At 49.2% G+C, this 16,647-nt stretch overlaps 1 protein-coding gene across 4 annotated transcripts in view; it reads left to right on the top strand.

The window, feature by feature from the left end:
- The first annotated feature begins 761 nt into the window (after nt 1–761).
- Rhoq (ras homolog family member Q) overlaps nt 762–16,647 on the top strand; it is a 38,054-nt gene continuing 22,168 nt past the window's right edge. The window contains exons 1-2 of one of the 4 annotated variants that reach the window (XM_031357352.1): nt 762–1,380; nt 1,920–1,978. In XM_031357352.1, coding sequence (XP_031213212.1) covers nt 1,239–1,380; nt 1,920–1,978 — 201 coding nt within the window. In that variant the 5' untranslated portion in view covers nt 762–1,238. The remainder of the gene's footprint in view (nt 1,381–1,919; nt 1,979–16,647) is intronic. The other 3 variants (XM_031357355.1, XM_031357353.1, XM_031357354.1) reach the window with 3 other exon arrangements.

Raw genomic sequence — 16,647 nt, 5'->3', positions numbered from 1 at the left:
TGGATCACTGGCCAAATCTCAGAGCGTGAGGATACATCATATCTCAAGGATCACAACTGAATACTTTTGGAGAGACACTTGGAAGCTAAAGGAAGCCTCGGATGATGTCGCCTCCAGGGGGAGCACAAATAACATTTACGGTCTCCTGACAAGGGCTCGCCCCTTTGGGGCTGGTTGGGGGTGCAATGTGCTGCATCTCTTAGTCACCAATTTCATAGAAAAATGACTCAAGCTCGTGCTGCGAAAGGCGTGGGGTGGTGATGCTGAAGAGCAAGCAATAAGCCAGGAGTCCCAGCTTCCCAGCTCAGAGACCCACCACCCTCCCAGCCTCCGCGCACCTTTCTAATTATTGTTATTAATTATTTTTATAACCCTCTTGGCCGCTGTTCCTGATTTCTAGTTGTGGGGAGCACTGGCAGGCCGATGGGATGTCTCCTGCCTTCCAGGCAGAATTTAAATATATACATTTGTATAATTTTGCACAATTGCGTCACCGTGGAAGTCGTCGTGGTTCCCCGAAAGGCCTCCACGTCTCCTCCGGGCACCGGGGCCTGCGGACGCTTCCGGGCTTTGGCAGCACTTTCGCGAGGAGCCCTGGGCTTCTTCCGAGCGGCCGCCCAAGAGCCCCTCCCCCAGCCCCCGTCCTCCAGGATCCCGGGCGCCTCCTCCTCGGCCCCCGCGCCCGCGCCCGCCCGCCCGCCTCGCAGGGAGTCAAGCTAGGGTGAGCGGCAGGAGCGCTCGGCGGGCGGGCGGGCGCGGGCGCGGGCGCAGGGCGCGCGGCACTCGGGAGCCGCCGGGACCGCCCTCCCCCCCCTCCCTGCCCAGGCGGGCGGGGACCGGGGCGGCGCGGGGCGGGCAGAGCCGCCTGGCCCCTCCCCTCTGCCGCCCTCCCCAAAGTTGCCGACTCCCCTGGGGCCGGACGGTCTTATGATCCGGCGGATCCTCCTGGGGAGGCCGGGCCGGGGAGCGGGTTCGGGCGCCGAGCGGCGGGGCCGGCAGGCGGGCGCGGCGAGCCGGGCCAGGGCGGGGAACGGGGCGGCGATCGAAGCGGCGGCTGCTGCGCCCCGGGCCCGCCGCACCTTCCCCTCCGGTCAGGGGAACCGCTGCATGGGGCCGGAGGGGCGGCCCTGCTGCGCCGAGCGGCGGCGACGGCGGACCCCCCAGGCGGGCCGGGGCTGAGCCCGGGGCCGGGGTGGGGGCTCCGGGGGGACCATGCCCCGAGGCCGGCCGGCCGCAGCATGGCTCACGGGCCCGGCGCGCTGATGCTCAAGTGCGTGGTGGTCGGCGACGGTGCGGTGGGCAAGACCTGCCTGCTCATGAGCTATGCCAACGACGCCTTCCCCGAGGAGTACGTGCCCACGGTCTTCGACCACTACGCAGGTACGCCTCTGCCCTGCTGACTAAGGGGCTGATCCCGGGCTGGAACTTTGGAGCAACTTTGGCTGAGCCCCCTGGCTTGCCTCCCCAGAGCGTGCTCCCCTCCCCCGCCGTGCCCTCTGCCTGGCGGCTCCCCCCCCCCCCCCAAGCTGTGGTCACCCCTCGCAGCAACTCCCACCCCATTCCTCTCTCCCCCTTCGCCCCTTCTCCCACACTTCTCAGTCCCCTGAGCGCCCTTCTTGACCTTCCCGCGGTCTCTTTTACTGCCCGAATCCCCTGTAGGGGAAACATCTGGTAACACTAGGGTAGACGTGGCCAGAGGGTTTGGGAGGGGGTGGGTGGGTGGCAGGGGGCCACATTACACCTATATCTCATGCCACTTGGCAGTGAAGTGGACTCAAAGAAAAAAGGGGGTGTTCTTTCCTGGGGAGCACCCATATGCTTCCCAGCGATTTGGGAGAGGAGGTTACTGTGGGGAGCGAAACTGCTAGACCTCAGGTCATTGTGAGTTTCTCTCCCCACCCCCACTTCTGTCCTTGCAGTCAGCGTCACCGTGGGGGGCAAGCAGTACCTCTTGGGACTCTATGACACAGCTGGACAGGTGAGTGTTTTGGCCTCTGGCCAGTTCCCTTATCCCCATCTCTCGCCAATTCTGTGTGGCTGTGGAGGGCCTTTGGAAACTGAGGTGTCTAGGTGGGAGGGTGTGTCTTCCAGGGGCTGTCTCAGGATCAGTTTTTTTTCTTAAGTCAGCAAATTAAGGAAAGAAACCCAAAAGAAAACGCAGACCAGCGTGAACCCCGCGATGTGAAAAGTTTTTGACTGTGTGGGTCGTTACGTATGTTGCCTGGTGAGTGGGTCCCAACTCCTGTTGCAAAGTGGCAGTGGCCAATGGTAAAGCGTTCTTATTTTTAGTTGCTGATGACCAGGTCTCCCCCTCACAGCCGCTGTCTGGTCCCTCATTGGTGAGTGGTCTGCCTGTCCGAGGAGCCTGATTGGTGGGAAATGGCATCATCTAAGATGATGGGAAGGCATTTGGTCCTGGTTATGTTTATTACAACATCATTGCACTCTGGGACTCCAGTCCCTGAAAACGTAATTTGTGGTGTTACCGGAGGAGCAGAGGGAGAAAGAAAAGAAACAACAAGCATCAGCCACTCCCTGGGGTTCCGGGCGGGTAGGGTTAAGAGTTCAGCTGGAGTCTTCCCCCTGGAGGGACAGGTGACTGTGTTTTCTTTGGAGAGACTAAAGGAAAGGAACACTTCTCTCTGCAGCCTCAGGCTAGTGCTTGCAAACCAGAATCAGGCTGTTCTCCTGTAGGGCTGAGGGATTTTCTGAGTTTCTGTCGCCCTAACCCAGCTCTGTGGTCTTGCCAGACCCACTTCCTCCTGGAGTTAGGGTGATAGTTGCAGAATTAAGCTCTGCCATATGCTATGAAATCTTTGGAAGTCTTTGGAAGTTTCTGTGTCCTCTGCAGCCTTGAGACCCCTGAGGTGGCGTGAGCCACTGACCGATTAAGAGTGACTCCAATCTTAAGAGTGACTCCACTCACTGAGCTTCTTTATTTGTGACAGGATGCTAAAGGGCGGTGGGTGGGGGTGGGGGGGTTGGGGGGGGAAAATACCACCACAGATACTATATGTTAAATATGTGTTTAATTAGATTTGCCTTTTAGCATTGTACCCTCTCAGATTCTATACTGACGTCTAGAAATATTTTGTGGGTTTTTTGGGAGGGGTGAAGGGCTTGATTTGGCCCTGATTTCTAAACTGTTAGAGCAGTGGTTCTCAGCCTGTGGGGAAAGGATCACATATCAGTTATCCTACACATCAGATGTTTACATTAAAATTCATAACAGTAGCAAAATTACAGTTAGGAAATAGCAACAGGAGGAATTGTGTTAAAGGGGAACAGAACAGGAAGGTCGAGGAGCTCTTCGTCAGAGGGACATCTGAGGACAGAGACCTGCTGGCAGTGCAAAGGGCCAGGGGACACTCCTTTCACTGAAGTTGCCCAGGCCAGTGCTGGGGGGGCGGCACTGATTCTCACTTCAAGGCCCCTTTTGAGTAATTCTTCAACCCCACCTACACCCCTTTCATCAGTTCCGGAGGGCAAGGAGTAGATGGCAGTGAAGTGCCTCCAACTTTCAAGTAGTGCTGTTGATAGATAAGGAGCTGACAGTAGTTGAAAATTGAGTTTTTGGATGAGAAAGTTCCTAATTTTAATTTCTTATCCTACCTCAGCTTGTTGTTGCAATGGTCGTGTTTTAAGCATGCACTTTATTCAGCAAGCCCAGTTAATATTTGCCTTCTACATAGCAGAGACCGGGGCAACCATGTGCACGTGTATGTACATCTAAGCTCACACAGCTTGCAAAAGCTTGATGCTTAGATGAAGGACCCTGTACCACTCCAGTGGGATCCTGGGAAGTACCGAGGCACCCCGGGTCAGTCAGATTGTTTGTATGCATAAAGTTTTTACAGCCATTCTCTTGGTGGCAGTAGTCTGGGTATGGGGGGGAGGAGGGGATGATTAGGGGTCACACATCACCTGATGGTAGGTACCACAGACAAATACTTAGGATTTCGGGCTAAAGTTATTGATAATTAATTTCATTTGTAATACGCAAACGCAGCCATTATCAGACAAAATGGTAGGGCTGTTGTATCATGCTAAGTAGACACCTGAGGTGTGCAAAAGAAAACATTTAAGTTATAGGGTCACCACTGCTGGTAGGAGTATATGTAAGAATCGGGATCAAATGATTGCTCATGTGTCTTATATATGTTTCTATGCTGATTGTTAAGATCCTATTTCTCTATAAATATATACCTCATTCCTTTTATGATAATAATAGTGGTAAACAAATATATAGGCATACATACATATACTCAGATGTCAGGGATTTTTAGCCACATAGAAAAGGTATATAATTCTAACTGAATTTATTTACTTTCTCAGTAATAGTAAAATGCGGGTAATTAGGATCTCCACTGCAGAGATGTAGGCTGCCTTAAATTCATTAACCTTTGCAAAAACAGTTGGCATGAACAATTCTTTGTGTATAGTAGGCGTGCAAATGATATCACAAGAAATTACTGTGTTCTGCTATGGACGAGGTAATTTTGGGGGTTAGGGTGGTCGGGAGGACAGTGTATCATGCCTGAAGTTGATAGACTCTACTACTGTGCCAGATCCTAGAATTGTTAGCAGAGGTGTGGAGCCAGAGAAATAGTTTCAGGTTGAAACCGTGTAGAAGTTGAGAAGCAAGGGGCATGTGTAGGTTTTAGTTGGTTCTTTTTCCAGAGACAGTGGGATGAGGAGGAGAATCACAGCGCTGGAAAGCACTGGCCTCCTCTCCAAACTGTTTGCTCATGTGTGTGGGTGCTTGGCATACCTACTTAAATAAATGCAGCAATGCCTCCCTCAGGTTGGCACCTCCAGTCCACATTTTTACTCTTGTCCTTCTTGACGACTCCAGTCAAGTCCACAACCACAAACATCACTTGCCCAACTGACCTATTAGGAATCTACCAGTCAAGGGAGGATGGTTAGGAGATGACCTTTGGCCTTCTTGACCCCTCTCCCCCCAAAAAACAAAACAACAACAACAAAAAAAACCAAAACAAAAACCCCTTGGTCGACCAGATGTCTGATCTGGACTCTTTTTTTATTTTTTTAAATATACATTATATATGTATATGTATATATATATAATTTCTTCTTGAGCAAGCTCTTCTCTATATGACCTTTGCTGCTATCAGCAGAGAGACAGAGAGAATGGGGGTACATGTGTTGGACAGCAGTCCCTGCCATGTGCCTTGTCTAGAGACATCTCTCGATGTTCTGCTAACTCACATCGCTGCTAGGGGAACCCCCTCCTCTCTTGGCTGAACCCTAGCTTGGTCCAAGGATAGCAGCCATTTTGGCTGCCAAGCATTCTGGGTGGAAGTCAACACAGGCACCTTTCTCTACTCTGGAGCCTTGCAGAGAGGTCTGGTTTTCTGCCTAGATCTCTGTGGAACTTATCTTTTTGTGCCCAACTTTGGGCCTTCAGTGTAGGCTCTGCACTAGCCATCTGCCTGCCCTGGGAGGGAATTAGAAAGGTGGGATTGCCCCACAGCCTCTACTCTTTTGAGAATAGAAGCAAGTGGGGTGAACTTTCCCTGTGCCCAAACAAGCCAGCAGGGATCTGCTTGACAGACTGCTCTCTGTCTGTGCTCCAGGCCTGATCTCTTAATCCTTGGCAGGAAGGCAGAACCTGATACTCTGAAGAGGGAAGCACCAAAGTCCAATTTATCCCAGGTCTCAGAATACTGACATTCAGGAGGGTGTGTGGTGGGGTGAGTTTGGGATCCCTAAAGTTCTAGATTTAGCCACTGTCTCTGCGTCCAAGTCCACATGTATGCTTTAGCCACGTTGTTGCTATATCTGGCAACTTAAGCATCCGAGTTCAGGGTTGCACACATGAGAGCTATAAATATGCTTGCTCCAGTATCCCCGGGGTAGCTTTTCAGTGACAAATGAGATTTATTTCACACTTGCCATAACCCAGCAGCTGTAGCTGCCCCTTTCCCCACACAGCTCTCTGGGTACCCAGGAAGGCACTTCCTCCAACAAACGGAACCTCAACTGGAGGCAGCAGGCAGGGGGTCCCTCCCCTCCTATACATTTCATGAGACAGCACTCAAGAACCTAGCATAGTGTGTGTGTGTGTGGGGGGGCAACAACACCCCCACCTCATCAAATGCCTTTTAACTTTAGGTAGGTTTGTTCATAACACCTTTCCAGGTAGACTGTTCCCAGAGAGGAAACAGCAAGTGAGTGAGCTGATAGGAAAGAGTCCGGTGAGTCAGAAAAAAGATTTTGTACTTCAGGGTAGGTGTGCAGCACACAGATGTAAGTTGTAGAGCATGGCCACCCACATCCCACAGGCTTCGCATGGCCACCCACATCCCACAGGCTTCGCATGGCCGCCCACATCCCACACCCACATGTGGGTGGCCATGCTCTACAACTTTCTTTTAGCCTCACATTCCATCTTTGAGGGCACAGAGCGTGAGAGGAGCCCTGAGCCTCTTTCAGCTGTGAGCTGCAGCAGGTGAGATGTGGCCGCGGGCCTCTGGTCTCCCTTGGTAACACCGTAGATTTCTTGTCTACATTTTGCTAACTTCTGTAGAAGCGATTTATACCCCAGGCTGCACTGTATCACCAGGCTTGGCTTTCCCCTCTGGATTGAGAAGGTGGGTGGCCTGTCCATTCTAAGCTGTTGCTCTTTAAAATACACTGTGTTTTACTGGGTGGAACTCTGGTGGTCTCTTCCAGGTCAGGCAGGAACTTTGGCCTTGGGGTGGGGGGAGTGTACTCTTGAGCCTTGTGTTGTGTCTAAACCTTTGTGAGCACTTTGATCAGCTTCCAACATGATTCTCCTGAGGCCTCACGGCCTTTCTAGTCTTTTTTTTTTTTTTTTTTTTTTTTTTTTTTTTTTTTTTTTTTTTTTTTTTGGTTTTTTTGAGACAGGATTTCTCTGTGTAGCCTTGGCTGTCCTGGAACTCACTCTGTAGACCAGGCTGGCCTTGAACTCAGAAATCTACCTGCCTCTGCCTCCCAAGTGCTGGGATTAAAGGCGTGTGCCACCACCGCCCAGCCTTTCTAGTCTTTAAACTAATGTTTCCTGACTTATCAAGGATGAATGCTGCAGGCAGAACAAGATGCTGCTCTGTCAGCCTTGGGAGAGCTGGTGAAGTGGGGGGTCTGGAGGGCTGAGCATGCATTGCTGTGTGTGCCATGGTATAGCCACAGAACTTTTTTCTTAGATTTATGTGAGTACACTGTCATTCTCTTCAGACACACCAGAAGAGGGATCTCATTATAGATGGTTGTGAGCCACCATGTGGTTGCTGGGAATTGAACTCAGGACCTCTGGAAGAGCAGTCAGGGCTCTTAACCACTGAACCATCTCTCCAGCTCTCCCTCCCCTTTTTTAAATACTGGGCTTTGAACTTGTAGTTTCATGCCCTGATAGGGTCTTTTGGAGAACTGGACTTTCGTGGTTTGGGGTGGAGTTTGGGGTTTCAGCCTAGCATCTCTCCAGGGAGAGCATCCCACTCTAGCCAGGGCATGTGTTAGCAGCAGCAGGTACTCAGGAGGCTTCAAACACAACAGTTGTGCTTCCGAGAGGGAAAGGCAGTGGCAGAGAAACCAGGCAAAGAACCCAGAAAAACAAAAAACCAAAAAACCAAAAAAAAAAAAAAAAACCCTCTACAAATGCAGCTTTAAAAGAGAACTGAACTATTTAAGACATCGATGGGCTGGATTTCCTTTCACACCCCAGGGGGTTGATTTGCCCTAATTTGGGGCAGGGAGTGACTTTCTTTGCCCTCAGCACTTGCTGTTTCCGCTTTCAGTGCCTGTCACAGCTGTTCTGTGCTGGGGAAGCCTGCAGGGGGCAGGTGGCCAACTGCCTCCGCCCTTCATGTGCCCCAGTGAGTGGCGTGAGACCACTGCCATTGCCTCTGTGGATGCTTTGTGATGAGCTGCAGGATGGCAGGGCACTGTGTCCTCCACCACATCCCAGAGCCCAGCCCAGTGCCTTAGGATGCTAGGCACAGATATCTTAAACTGATTTCTTTTTCATTTGGCTCCCCACTTGCTCAGCTAAAAGCTAACCAGTGGCTAAGAGCACCAGGTATAGCGCCTTCTCTGGTGATTCAGCTGTCATCAATTAGAGGATTGTGAAGCAGGCATGTGGACAGCGCATCAGACTACCAGTTTTATCTCTGGCCTGGCTCACTACACTTGACCAGGTCACCAGGCTCCAGCCTTTGCATCTTCAAGGTCCCCTGACCACAAGGTAGTTTGGCAGTGGGATGATGGGTTTTGGATTCTGCTGGTGAACACCAAACCTTGTCTATATTTTCATGTGGCCAAGATCAGTTCACCAGCCAACTCCTCGCACAGCCTCTTTCCTTTCATATGTGATGGGAGACAGTGTCTACCTTGCAGGTTGTCTGCACGGGTTGGGAATTACGTATAGAGTTACCTCACTCTAGGGTTCTGGTGATGTTGATTTGGTTCCTGCTCTGTGTTCCAGCCTTCTGGGAGGGAAGGGAAGGTGATGAGCCCTTGGGAAGGGCATTGCACAACTGGGAGGCTGAAGGAGAGCTTGCTGCAGGACCTCCCCTCCCCCCCAGGGCGAGGGTCGCTGCTTTGGAGGATACAGGGAAAGGCAGGAAGTGGGAGAGCACTGCCAGACAGGGTGGCCGTCTTACTGGGCTGTGGGGTCCTTGCCAGGCTCTGCTTCTTCCCACGGAGAAGCTCCACCTCTCCCAAACTGATGTCCACATCCATATTAGGGGGTTACGAATGTACCTTCTGGTAGGGTTTGGGGACCGAGTCAGGGCTTCCTGTCTCCCAACAAAGGAGTTTCCTCCCCTCTTAGGGTAGCCAAGAGGGGCTTGGGACATGCTGATGTTCAGCGCTCCCTTCTAGCCGCTCACCCATGTTCCCTGTCCCCACCCAGCTTGTGCTGGGTGCAGCTCCGTCCTCTCTGTGCCACCAAGTGCAAGTCTGAGAAGCACAGTACTAAAAGAGGCCATGTGGCAGGAGCCGAGAGTGAGTGAGAAAGCTTATATCCTGGCAGGGGTGCTGCGAGGCAGTGTGGAGAGGGCGCGGAGGCATCCTATGTGTGTGTCTTTGTGGGCCTGGGGTTCCTGCTCTCTGCCAGTTTGAGGTGTAGGCTTGATAACTAAATTACAGACTTCCCCCCTTTGATTGACAACTTAGTAATTAGAGAGATATTAATCTGCAGCCTTGTTGCTTCTTGGATATAGCAGAAAAGTAAGTGGAGGAGGAAGCCTTTATTGTTGCTATTTCTTTTATAGTGACTGGCCTTCCCTCCAGGTCCCCAGATATATGAAACCTCAGGGGAGACTGGGTAGAGCCTCAGCCTTGAATGGTGATTTCCCACACTGCTAAGCTTGTCGCCTCTTTGCTTTCTCATCTCTGTGAGTCATAGACGCTAAGTGGCGCTTGCCTGCTTTTGCAGAGTCTGGAAGGTTATGTGGTTTGCTCCGGCCATGTAGTTGGTGAAAGTTGAAAGATGTGTTTCTAGGATAGGACTTGGAATTACAAGTCCTGGATCTTTGTGTTAGCTGACACTAATCAGCTCGTCCATAAGCAAATGCCTTGTTCCCTGACACATGCTCCAGTGTTGACTGTTGCATGCAAAAAAAAAAAAAAAAAAAAAAAAAAAAAAAGCAGTCACTTTTCTAGAGTTGGTGGAGTGGTTTCTGGGTAGGATGCCAGAGGCTGGGGCTGGAACCGTTCCAGCAAACGTTGTTCCTGTGAACTTGAGACTGTTTAGTCTTGCTGCCCATACACCACTGTACTTCCTTATAAGGGGCACGCCTGAGAGGTGCTCTGGCCACACTGCTGATGGGTAAGTGGATGTAGCTGCCATTTGCCTTATGTCCTGTGTTGAACTGTTATTGGACGCCCCTCAAGCCTAAGGGGATAATATCCCCCCACACTCCTTTCTGCTCCGTGTCGTTGTGCCCTCCTGCCCTGCTGTCAGTCTGCCACTTGGGAACTGCCCCCCTGTGGCCACTTAGGCGCCTCCTTTATCCCTCTCAGGGTTTTCCTATTGAGGGAAGTTGTCTCTTCACAAATGCATGTCTGGGACTTGGGGTATGTATACACAGTGGTGAAGAGCTCACCTGTTACATACACTGAAACGTGTCTCTTTCATCAAGACACATCTTCCCATATCATCATCTGCCACTTGCTGCCTATATGTGTTACCTGCTCGAGCGATCCACATGGCACCACCATCTGTGGGCTCCCTGATCCCTGGCTTCCAGCTTTCTGTGGTAACTGTCTAGATGAGATCATCTCTCTAGTTTCCTCCCTCTAGCCAGCCACTAAGCAGTCCCTGAGAACCAAGTCTGGGCTGGGGCCTGTGACAGAAGCATAGTGGGGTCTGTTTCTGGGGGTGCCGAGGAGGCCAGGGTCTGCTCTTTTGTAATGAATTCCTACCGAGAGCTAAGTCAGAGGAGGACTCCCCAGGCAGACAGAGCCAGACTGGATCCCTATATGCACTGGCTTCTCAAAGTGTACGCCTTTATGCCACAGCCTGCCTGGGAACTTGTTAGGCATCTCAAATCTTAGGATCTACCCCATCTCCTAAATTACACATTTGGGGAGATCACTGTTGGTCCAGACTGGATGAGGGATTCTGATACAGGCCAAAAAGTCAGAGCTGCTCGGATGCTGTTTGTGACCTGGTGTCTCTTCTCAGCAAGCAGCCTTCGACACCCATCTTACGCACTGTCCCAGTGTCTGGGGAACATGACTGAACTTCATGCTTAATCTTCTCTCCTAAACATTCTTGTGGCCTCCTTCCTCATTTTGAACATGTGTTGGGACTCTCCACACTTGCTTAATGAATGGACTCCTCCCAGCCCGCCTGCAGACACAGAGAAAAATGGAGGTGAGATGCCATGTGTAAGCCTTGGCTCCATGAGTGTGCTGTCTGCCCAAGGGGTGTGCAGACTCCACAGGTCTTCCTTGAGTCACGCCAAGCCATGGTCTCTCCTGTCTTTTAAGTAGCTCGACAGATAACAGTCTCTAGCCGAGGTTTGTTCGCAGCATCAAACCCTGTGTCCAACCCAGGTGTCGGCTTGGCTTTGTGTCAACTTATTTCCATCGTAGTAGATGGGCAGTGACATCTTTCTGGTATTAAACCCCAGGCAGATCCCAGTGGCTGGAGGCAGAGGAAGTGCTGTGTTGCTCAACGCCCACCTCGGCAGTAATCATTCTTTCTATGGCTGACCTCAGTGCTCTGTGGTGCGGCCTCTCTCTCCACTCCTCTGCTCTCTTCCTTTCAAATGTTATCTTTGTTTCCCTTAATTTTTTTTTTTCATTCCACTCTAGATGCACCATCCTTTGAACAGCATAACTACTGCAGGCCCCTTGTAAGAGCTGCCACCAAGGGCGCTTACTTCTGACTCGCCAGTTCAATTAAAGCCCCTGGTGTCTCCAGCTTAATTGCAAAAGGCTGTCCTCCCTGGCCAGCGGGGTCAGGGCTCACTCTTATTACCTGAAGGTGTTTCGAGAAGCTTCCTTGGCCCTGAAAGCCTGGGGGCAGATCTACATGTGGGGAGAAGACATGAGGGGCAGAGGAGGGATGGAGACTTCTGTTTCCACACCAGTGACTCTCCAACAGGTAAAGGAGTCACCCAGGCCTCATCCAGAAATCGAGAGTCATTCTGAGGTGGCTCTGCTCAGCAGCTACCTTCCATCTGAGGCTACTGTAAACCACGTTTTTGAATTTTAACCAAGTAACTGACTGAGCCACAAGCTGACACTTGGCTTCGTTCCTGGGTAGACCTTTACTACCCATGATGATTGTTGAAGCCCCTAAGGGGCACTGTGTGTGACATAGCATTTTACCCAAAGGTTGGAAATCTCCATAGGAACCAAGTGAGTGTTGGATTTCGGAGAGTCTGTTAGTCAGATTATTATGGAAAAGCCTGACTTTCATAAATGGCTCTGCCATTTGGAAGAGGAGTCTGACCTGTCTAGACATTATCGAAGGCCTTGGGATCAGCTTGTAAGTGGTGGTTTTGATGCATTGCCCATGTAGGCACAAATGACACTCACTGCAGAGCCCAGAGCAGACAGACAGACTGCCAGATCCACTTACTGGCTGTGGGTTTGAACTGTTCTCTAGTGAGCCTACACTCACAGAACTATGTGTTATTTCAGGTGTGCCTCCACAGAGGCCTGTGCAGATGAGAGGAAGCGAGCAGGAAGGCTGTGTTGTTCAGGTGGGCCTAGACAGGCACAGACACCTGTGTGTTTCATGTGGCCAGCTGGGGGAATAGAGGGATCAGTAACCAGGAAAGTGGGCAAGGGACATTCATGGGGGATCAACTAGTAATGTACATATTTACTCTTACTTTAGTATTTAAAGCTGAGATATTATAAATTACAGAACATTTTTGTCATCCCCCACCCGACAAAAAATTTCACACCCATTATTGGTCACTCTCCATCCCCCCTTCCTCCCAGCAACCACTGGTCCACTTCTGTCCTCTTCTGGTGTCTATTGTGGACACTCTGTACTAAGATTTCACTCTTATCTTTGGCACTTTCATTTGACATGTTTTCAAGGTTTATTGCAGAATGTCAATATTTCATTTCTTTTAGCTGGATTTTCTTTCGGTCCTTTTTCCAAAGGACATTCTCCAGGTTCTGAGCATCATACTTAGTATAGATGCAGAATGCAAAGTTCTGCTGGCCTTTGGCTCCTAAAGGAATAGGGGCCACTCTCTCCCTTTCTGTTCAGGCAGAGTCTCTGGAGGATCACCCCGACTCAGAAAACAGCTTTATTGGGAACAGTAGTGGATGGTCAGATCCATGGGTCTGATTATGTTGTCCTGTAAGAGGTAAGAGTCTCGGTGGGGTTGTCAACAGGCATGTAGTAAGAAGACGACAAAGCCACAAACCAATAGGTCACAGAAGAAGAAAAGCAAGCAGCCAATCAAAACTCATTGTGCAAAGATATGCAAGTAAAAAGATTTTTAATCTATTAGACTGGATAAAATAGGAAAAAATGATATCCAAGAGACAGGAGAGTCTACCAGACATGGCCAACCTATGGCCTATGAGTTTCATGTACCTCAAGATAGGTCTAAATGTGGACCAGGAAAAAAATTATAAAACATATTTAGAACATTCTGAGATTTTTGTCTGAGAGATTTTTGTTAACTCACAAAGTTCTTGAGTATGAACTTTGTAGATGATAGTGTAGTGTTGATGCATCACAAGGAAGGAAGGAAAATAAGGAAGGAAGGAAAGAAGGGAGGAAGAAAAGAAGGAAGGAAGGAAGGAAGGAAAATAAGGAAGAAAGGAAAGAAGGGAGGAAGAAAAGAAGGAAGGAAGGAAAGAAGGAAGGGAGGAAGGAAGGAAAGAAGGGAGGAAGGAAAGAAGGAAGGGAGGAAGGAAGGAAAGAAGGGAGGAAGGAAAGAAGGAAGGAAAGAAAGGAAGGAAAGGAAGGAAGGAAAGGAAGGAAGAAAAGAAAGAAAGAAGGAAGGAAAGAAGGGAGGAAGGAAAGAAGGGAGGAAGGAAAGGAAGGAAGAAAAGAAGGAAGGAAAGAAGGGAGGAAAGAAAGAAGGGAGGAAGGAAAGGAATGGAGGAAGGAAAGAAGGGAGGAAAGAAGGGAGGAAGGAAAGAAGGAAGTTGGAAGGAAGGAAAGAAGGAAGGGAGGAAGGAAAGAAAGAAGGAAGGAAGGAAAGCAAGGAAGAAAAGAAGGAAAGAAGGAAGGGAAGAAGGAAGGGAGGAAGGGAAGAAGGAAGGAAGGGAGAGGTTGGACGCACCATGCTGTTGGGAGTAAAAATTGTCCTGCTAGTTTGAAGATACCTGGCAAAGCCCCTGAATTAGCAGCAACCCTTTTCTCTGAATTGAAAGCCAGAAACGGTCAGAGTGCCCAGAGGTTTATGTACAAACGGTCTTCTTCTCAGTCTTGGCTGCGACAGTAACCAATTATGAACACACTGAGGACTAGTCAAAAAGACAATTATTAAGCACAAGACATGTGTTAGGACAACAGCAGCCATTAGAAACCGCTTTCAAAAAATTTTAAAGAAACAGAACGCTCATGACGCATGCAGCGTGAAAGCATGAATGAACACTGTAAACAGCAAAGGCTACAGCGGTGAATTTGTGTGTTCAGTAAGCAGGTTAGGACAGCAGAGTCTGAGCGGTGAGGCCGAATGATTTTCGATGGTTTGTTTCTATTCTGTTCTTCCCCAGGAGTTTTAAAAGTCATTTTATTTGTATCAGAGTTTTACTGTAGATGCTTTAAGAGTCAGCCATCCTGAGAGGGCCGGTCTCTTCATGCTTTTTCTCCGTAGCAAGGCTGTGCCCCCTTTCCTGTCATCTCCGCTGTCTTCTCCCAGGTGCTTAGTTCAGGAACACATATCCCATCTTCACTTCACACTCTGAAGGCTCCAGCTCTCTGGAGACACTACCCACTTCCCAGGCATGCTTTCCAGTGGCTGTTTCATAATTTCAGGCTGACCGGTGGTGTGTGTTTCTGCTTGTGACTAGGTGGTCACAGGTGAGCCATGTAGGGTGTCACACCCACTCCTTGTTTCCTCCTGTGTTTATGCAGAGTTGGGGATTGCCTTCTCTTGCTCAGATTTCACCTCAGGCCCCACTATTTCCCCTCCAGCCCGACCTTCACGCAGTCACCTGTGTCCAACATTCTGTCAGTCTCTCCTTGGGAGCGTCCCTCCTGAGCCTTGCAGCTGCTCCTAGTGGTCTGGTGCCTCTCCTGCTGTACACCGTGAGTTTTCTGGTCACAGTCACTTAGTTAAATCCCCATGGTCAGGATTGCATGGCTTCCTCAGTTCCTCACTCTGACAGAGAACATATTTTAATCAATTTCCCGAGTGAAGAAGGTTTATCATGGGCAAGTTTTTTGACATCCGATAGGTTTTTTTTGGTTTGTTTATTTTTTTGTCTCCCCTCAACCCTCCCTCCCCAAGACAGAGTTTCTCAATGTAGCCCTGGCTGCCCTGGAACTCACTATGTAGACCAGGCTGACCTCAAACCAAGTGTTTGCTCACTGGACCTAATACCTTTTTTGTTTGTTTCTTTCAGACTTGATTCACTTTTCTTTCTTCTTCAGAATTTCAAAGGTATAGCTTTGTTCTCCTCTAGCTTCTGCTGTGTTCTTTGAATCTTAAGCTAGCTGGGTTTTGATCTGTCTTCAGGAACCTGGCTCTGGAAACAGTCGAGACTCAATCTGTGTTCTGGAACCTGGCTCTGGAGACAGTCGGAACTTGGATTTCAGCTTCCTGCAAGGTGGCAGGCGCCCACTGTCGGGTAGGGCCCACTGGCAGCTAGACACCCCTGAAGTCTAGAAATTCATATTTTGCTTCTGGGAAACACTTTGATTCATTTCTTTTATCTCTTCACTTCCTCTTCCTTCACTTCTCTTACCTAGATTTAAAGGCCAGGCTTCCCGGAATGTCTTCTTAATTTCCTCATATTTTACTCTCTCTGTTCATTTTGCTCTATTTTAGGGTTATTTCCTCAATTTTATTATTTACTGGTCTATCCCTATTTTGATTTTTAAATGTGATTCTATTTTTAATGTTGAACAGCCTTTCTTGTTTTCTGGATGTTCCCTTTTCCTGCCACTGTTGCTCAGTTAGGGGGTTTTGTTCTTGGAGACAGAGTTTTACTATGTGGCCCTGGCTGGCCTGAACTCACTATGTAGATCAGGCTGGCCTCAGACTGAGAAATCTACATGTCACTACCTCCCAAGTGCTGGGACTAAAGGCGTGTGCCACCACACTGTGTGTGGCAAATGCCCAGTTTTCATGACACACCTAGTGGTTTGTTTTTTGATGAAATTTTTTGTAATCTTTCTAAGGATGTTAATGATAATTCCTTTGAACTTTGATTAACTACAGTATATTGATCTAGCTTATTATTTGTTCTTGATTTTTATTATGTCTAATCTATAAACTGAATTTTATCATAGGTATGCGTATGTAGGAAAAATACAATATGTTAGGTCCCACAATTCCCTGTGTCTGAGAGTCCAGGAGGATTATGCTACAGTGTGACTGAGCTTAGTGACTATGGTGTGCATGCCTTTGGGAGTGACTGAGTCTAGTAAAGAAAACTTTTTCTTCTATCAAGTCCAATGTCTGTGTTTCTATGGGGTGCGTGCTGTAGATATAGCTTAGCCTTTAAATGGACCTTGCTTTCTTGTGTCTTTGTTCTTTAGAAGTTTTTGTATTGCCTCTCATCTCAACCCCTACCACTCAAGAAGGCTAACTTGGAATCTCTGAAGGTTCTACTTGTATTTAGCACGTGGGAGACGGGTATGTGAGGGGGTTGTTTAGCTCAGATCTCCTTGTAGGTCAGGATTTCTCAACAAATGCTGTTTCTATGGGCTGGGCCATTGATCTTTATTGGGAGGAGGCTGTCTGTGCACTCTAGGATGTGAGGAAGAGCCATCCATGTCTGGTGTCTCCCCCACACATGCTAACAGTACCCTCCTCCAGTTGTGGCAGTCAGAGGGTCTTCAGTCATTGACATGTGTTCTCTCAGGACAACACCACCTGTACTCACTCTCAGTTGAAAACCATGATTATACCATGACCCGTCGAAACCTTTTCATTTTGGAATTTTATAAAGTCAATAGGTTTTTGTCTTTGCTCTAGAGCTAGGGCCATTGTCTTTGGTTTCCAT

Source organism: Mastomys coucha, unplaced genomic scaffold, assembly GCF_008632895.1.
Source record: "Mastomys coucha isolate ucsf_1 unplaced genomic scaffold, UCSF_Mcou_1 pScaffold6, whole genome shotgun sequence".
NCBI classification, from domain to species: Eukaryota; Metazoa; Chordata; class Mammalia; order Rodentia; family Muridae; genus Mastomys; species Mastomys coucha.
Note: the sequence above shows the minus strand (reverse complement) of the source record. Positions and strands in the feature narration are given on the sequence as shown.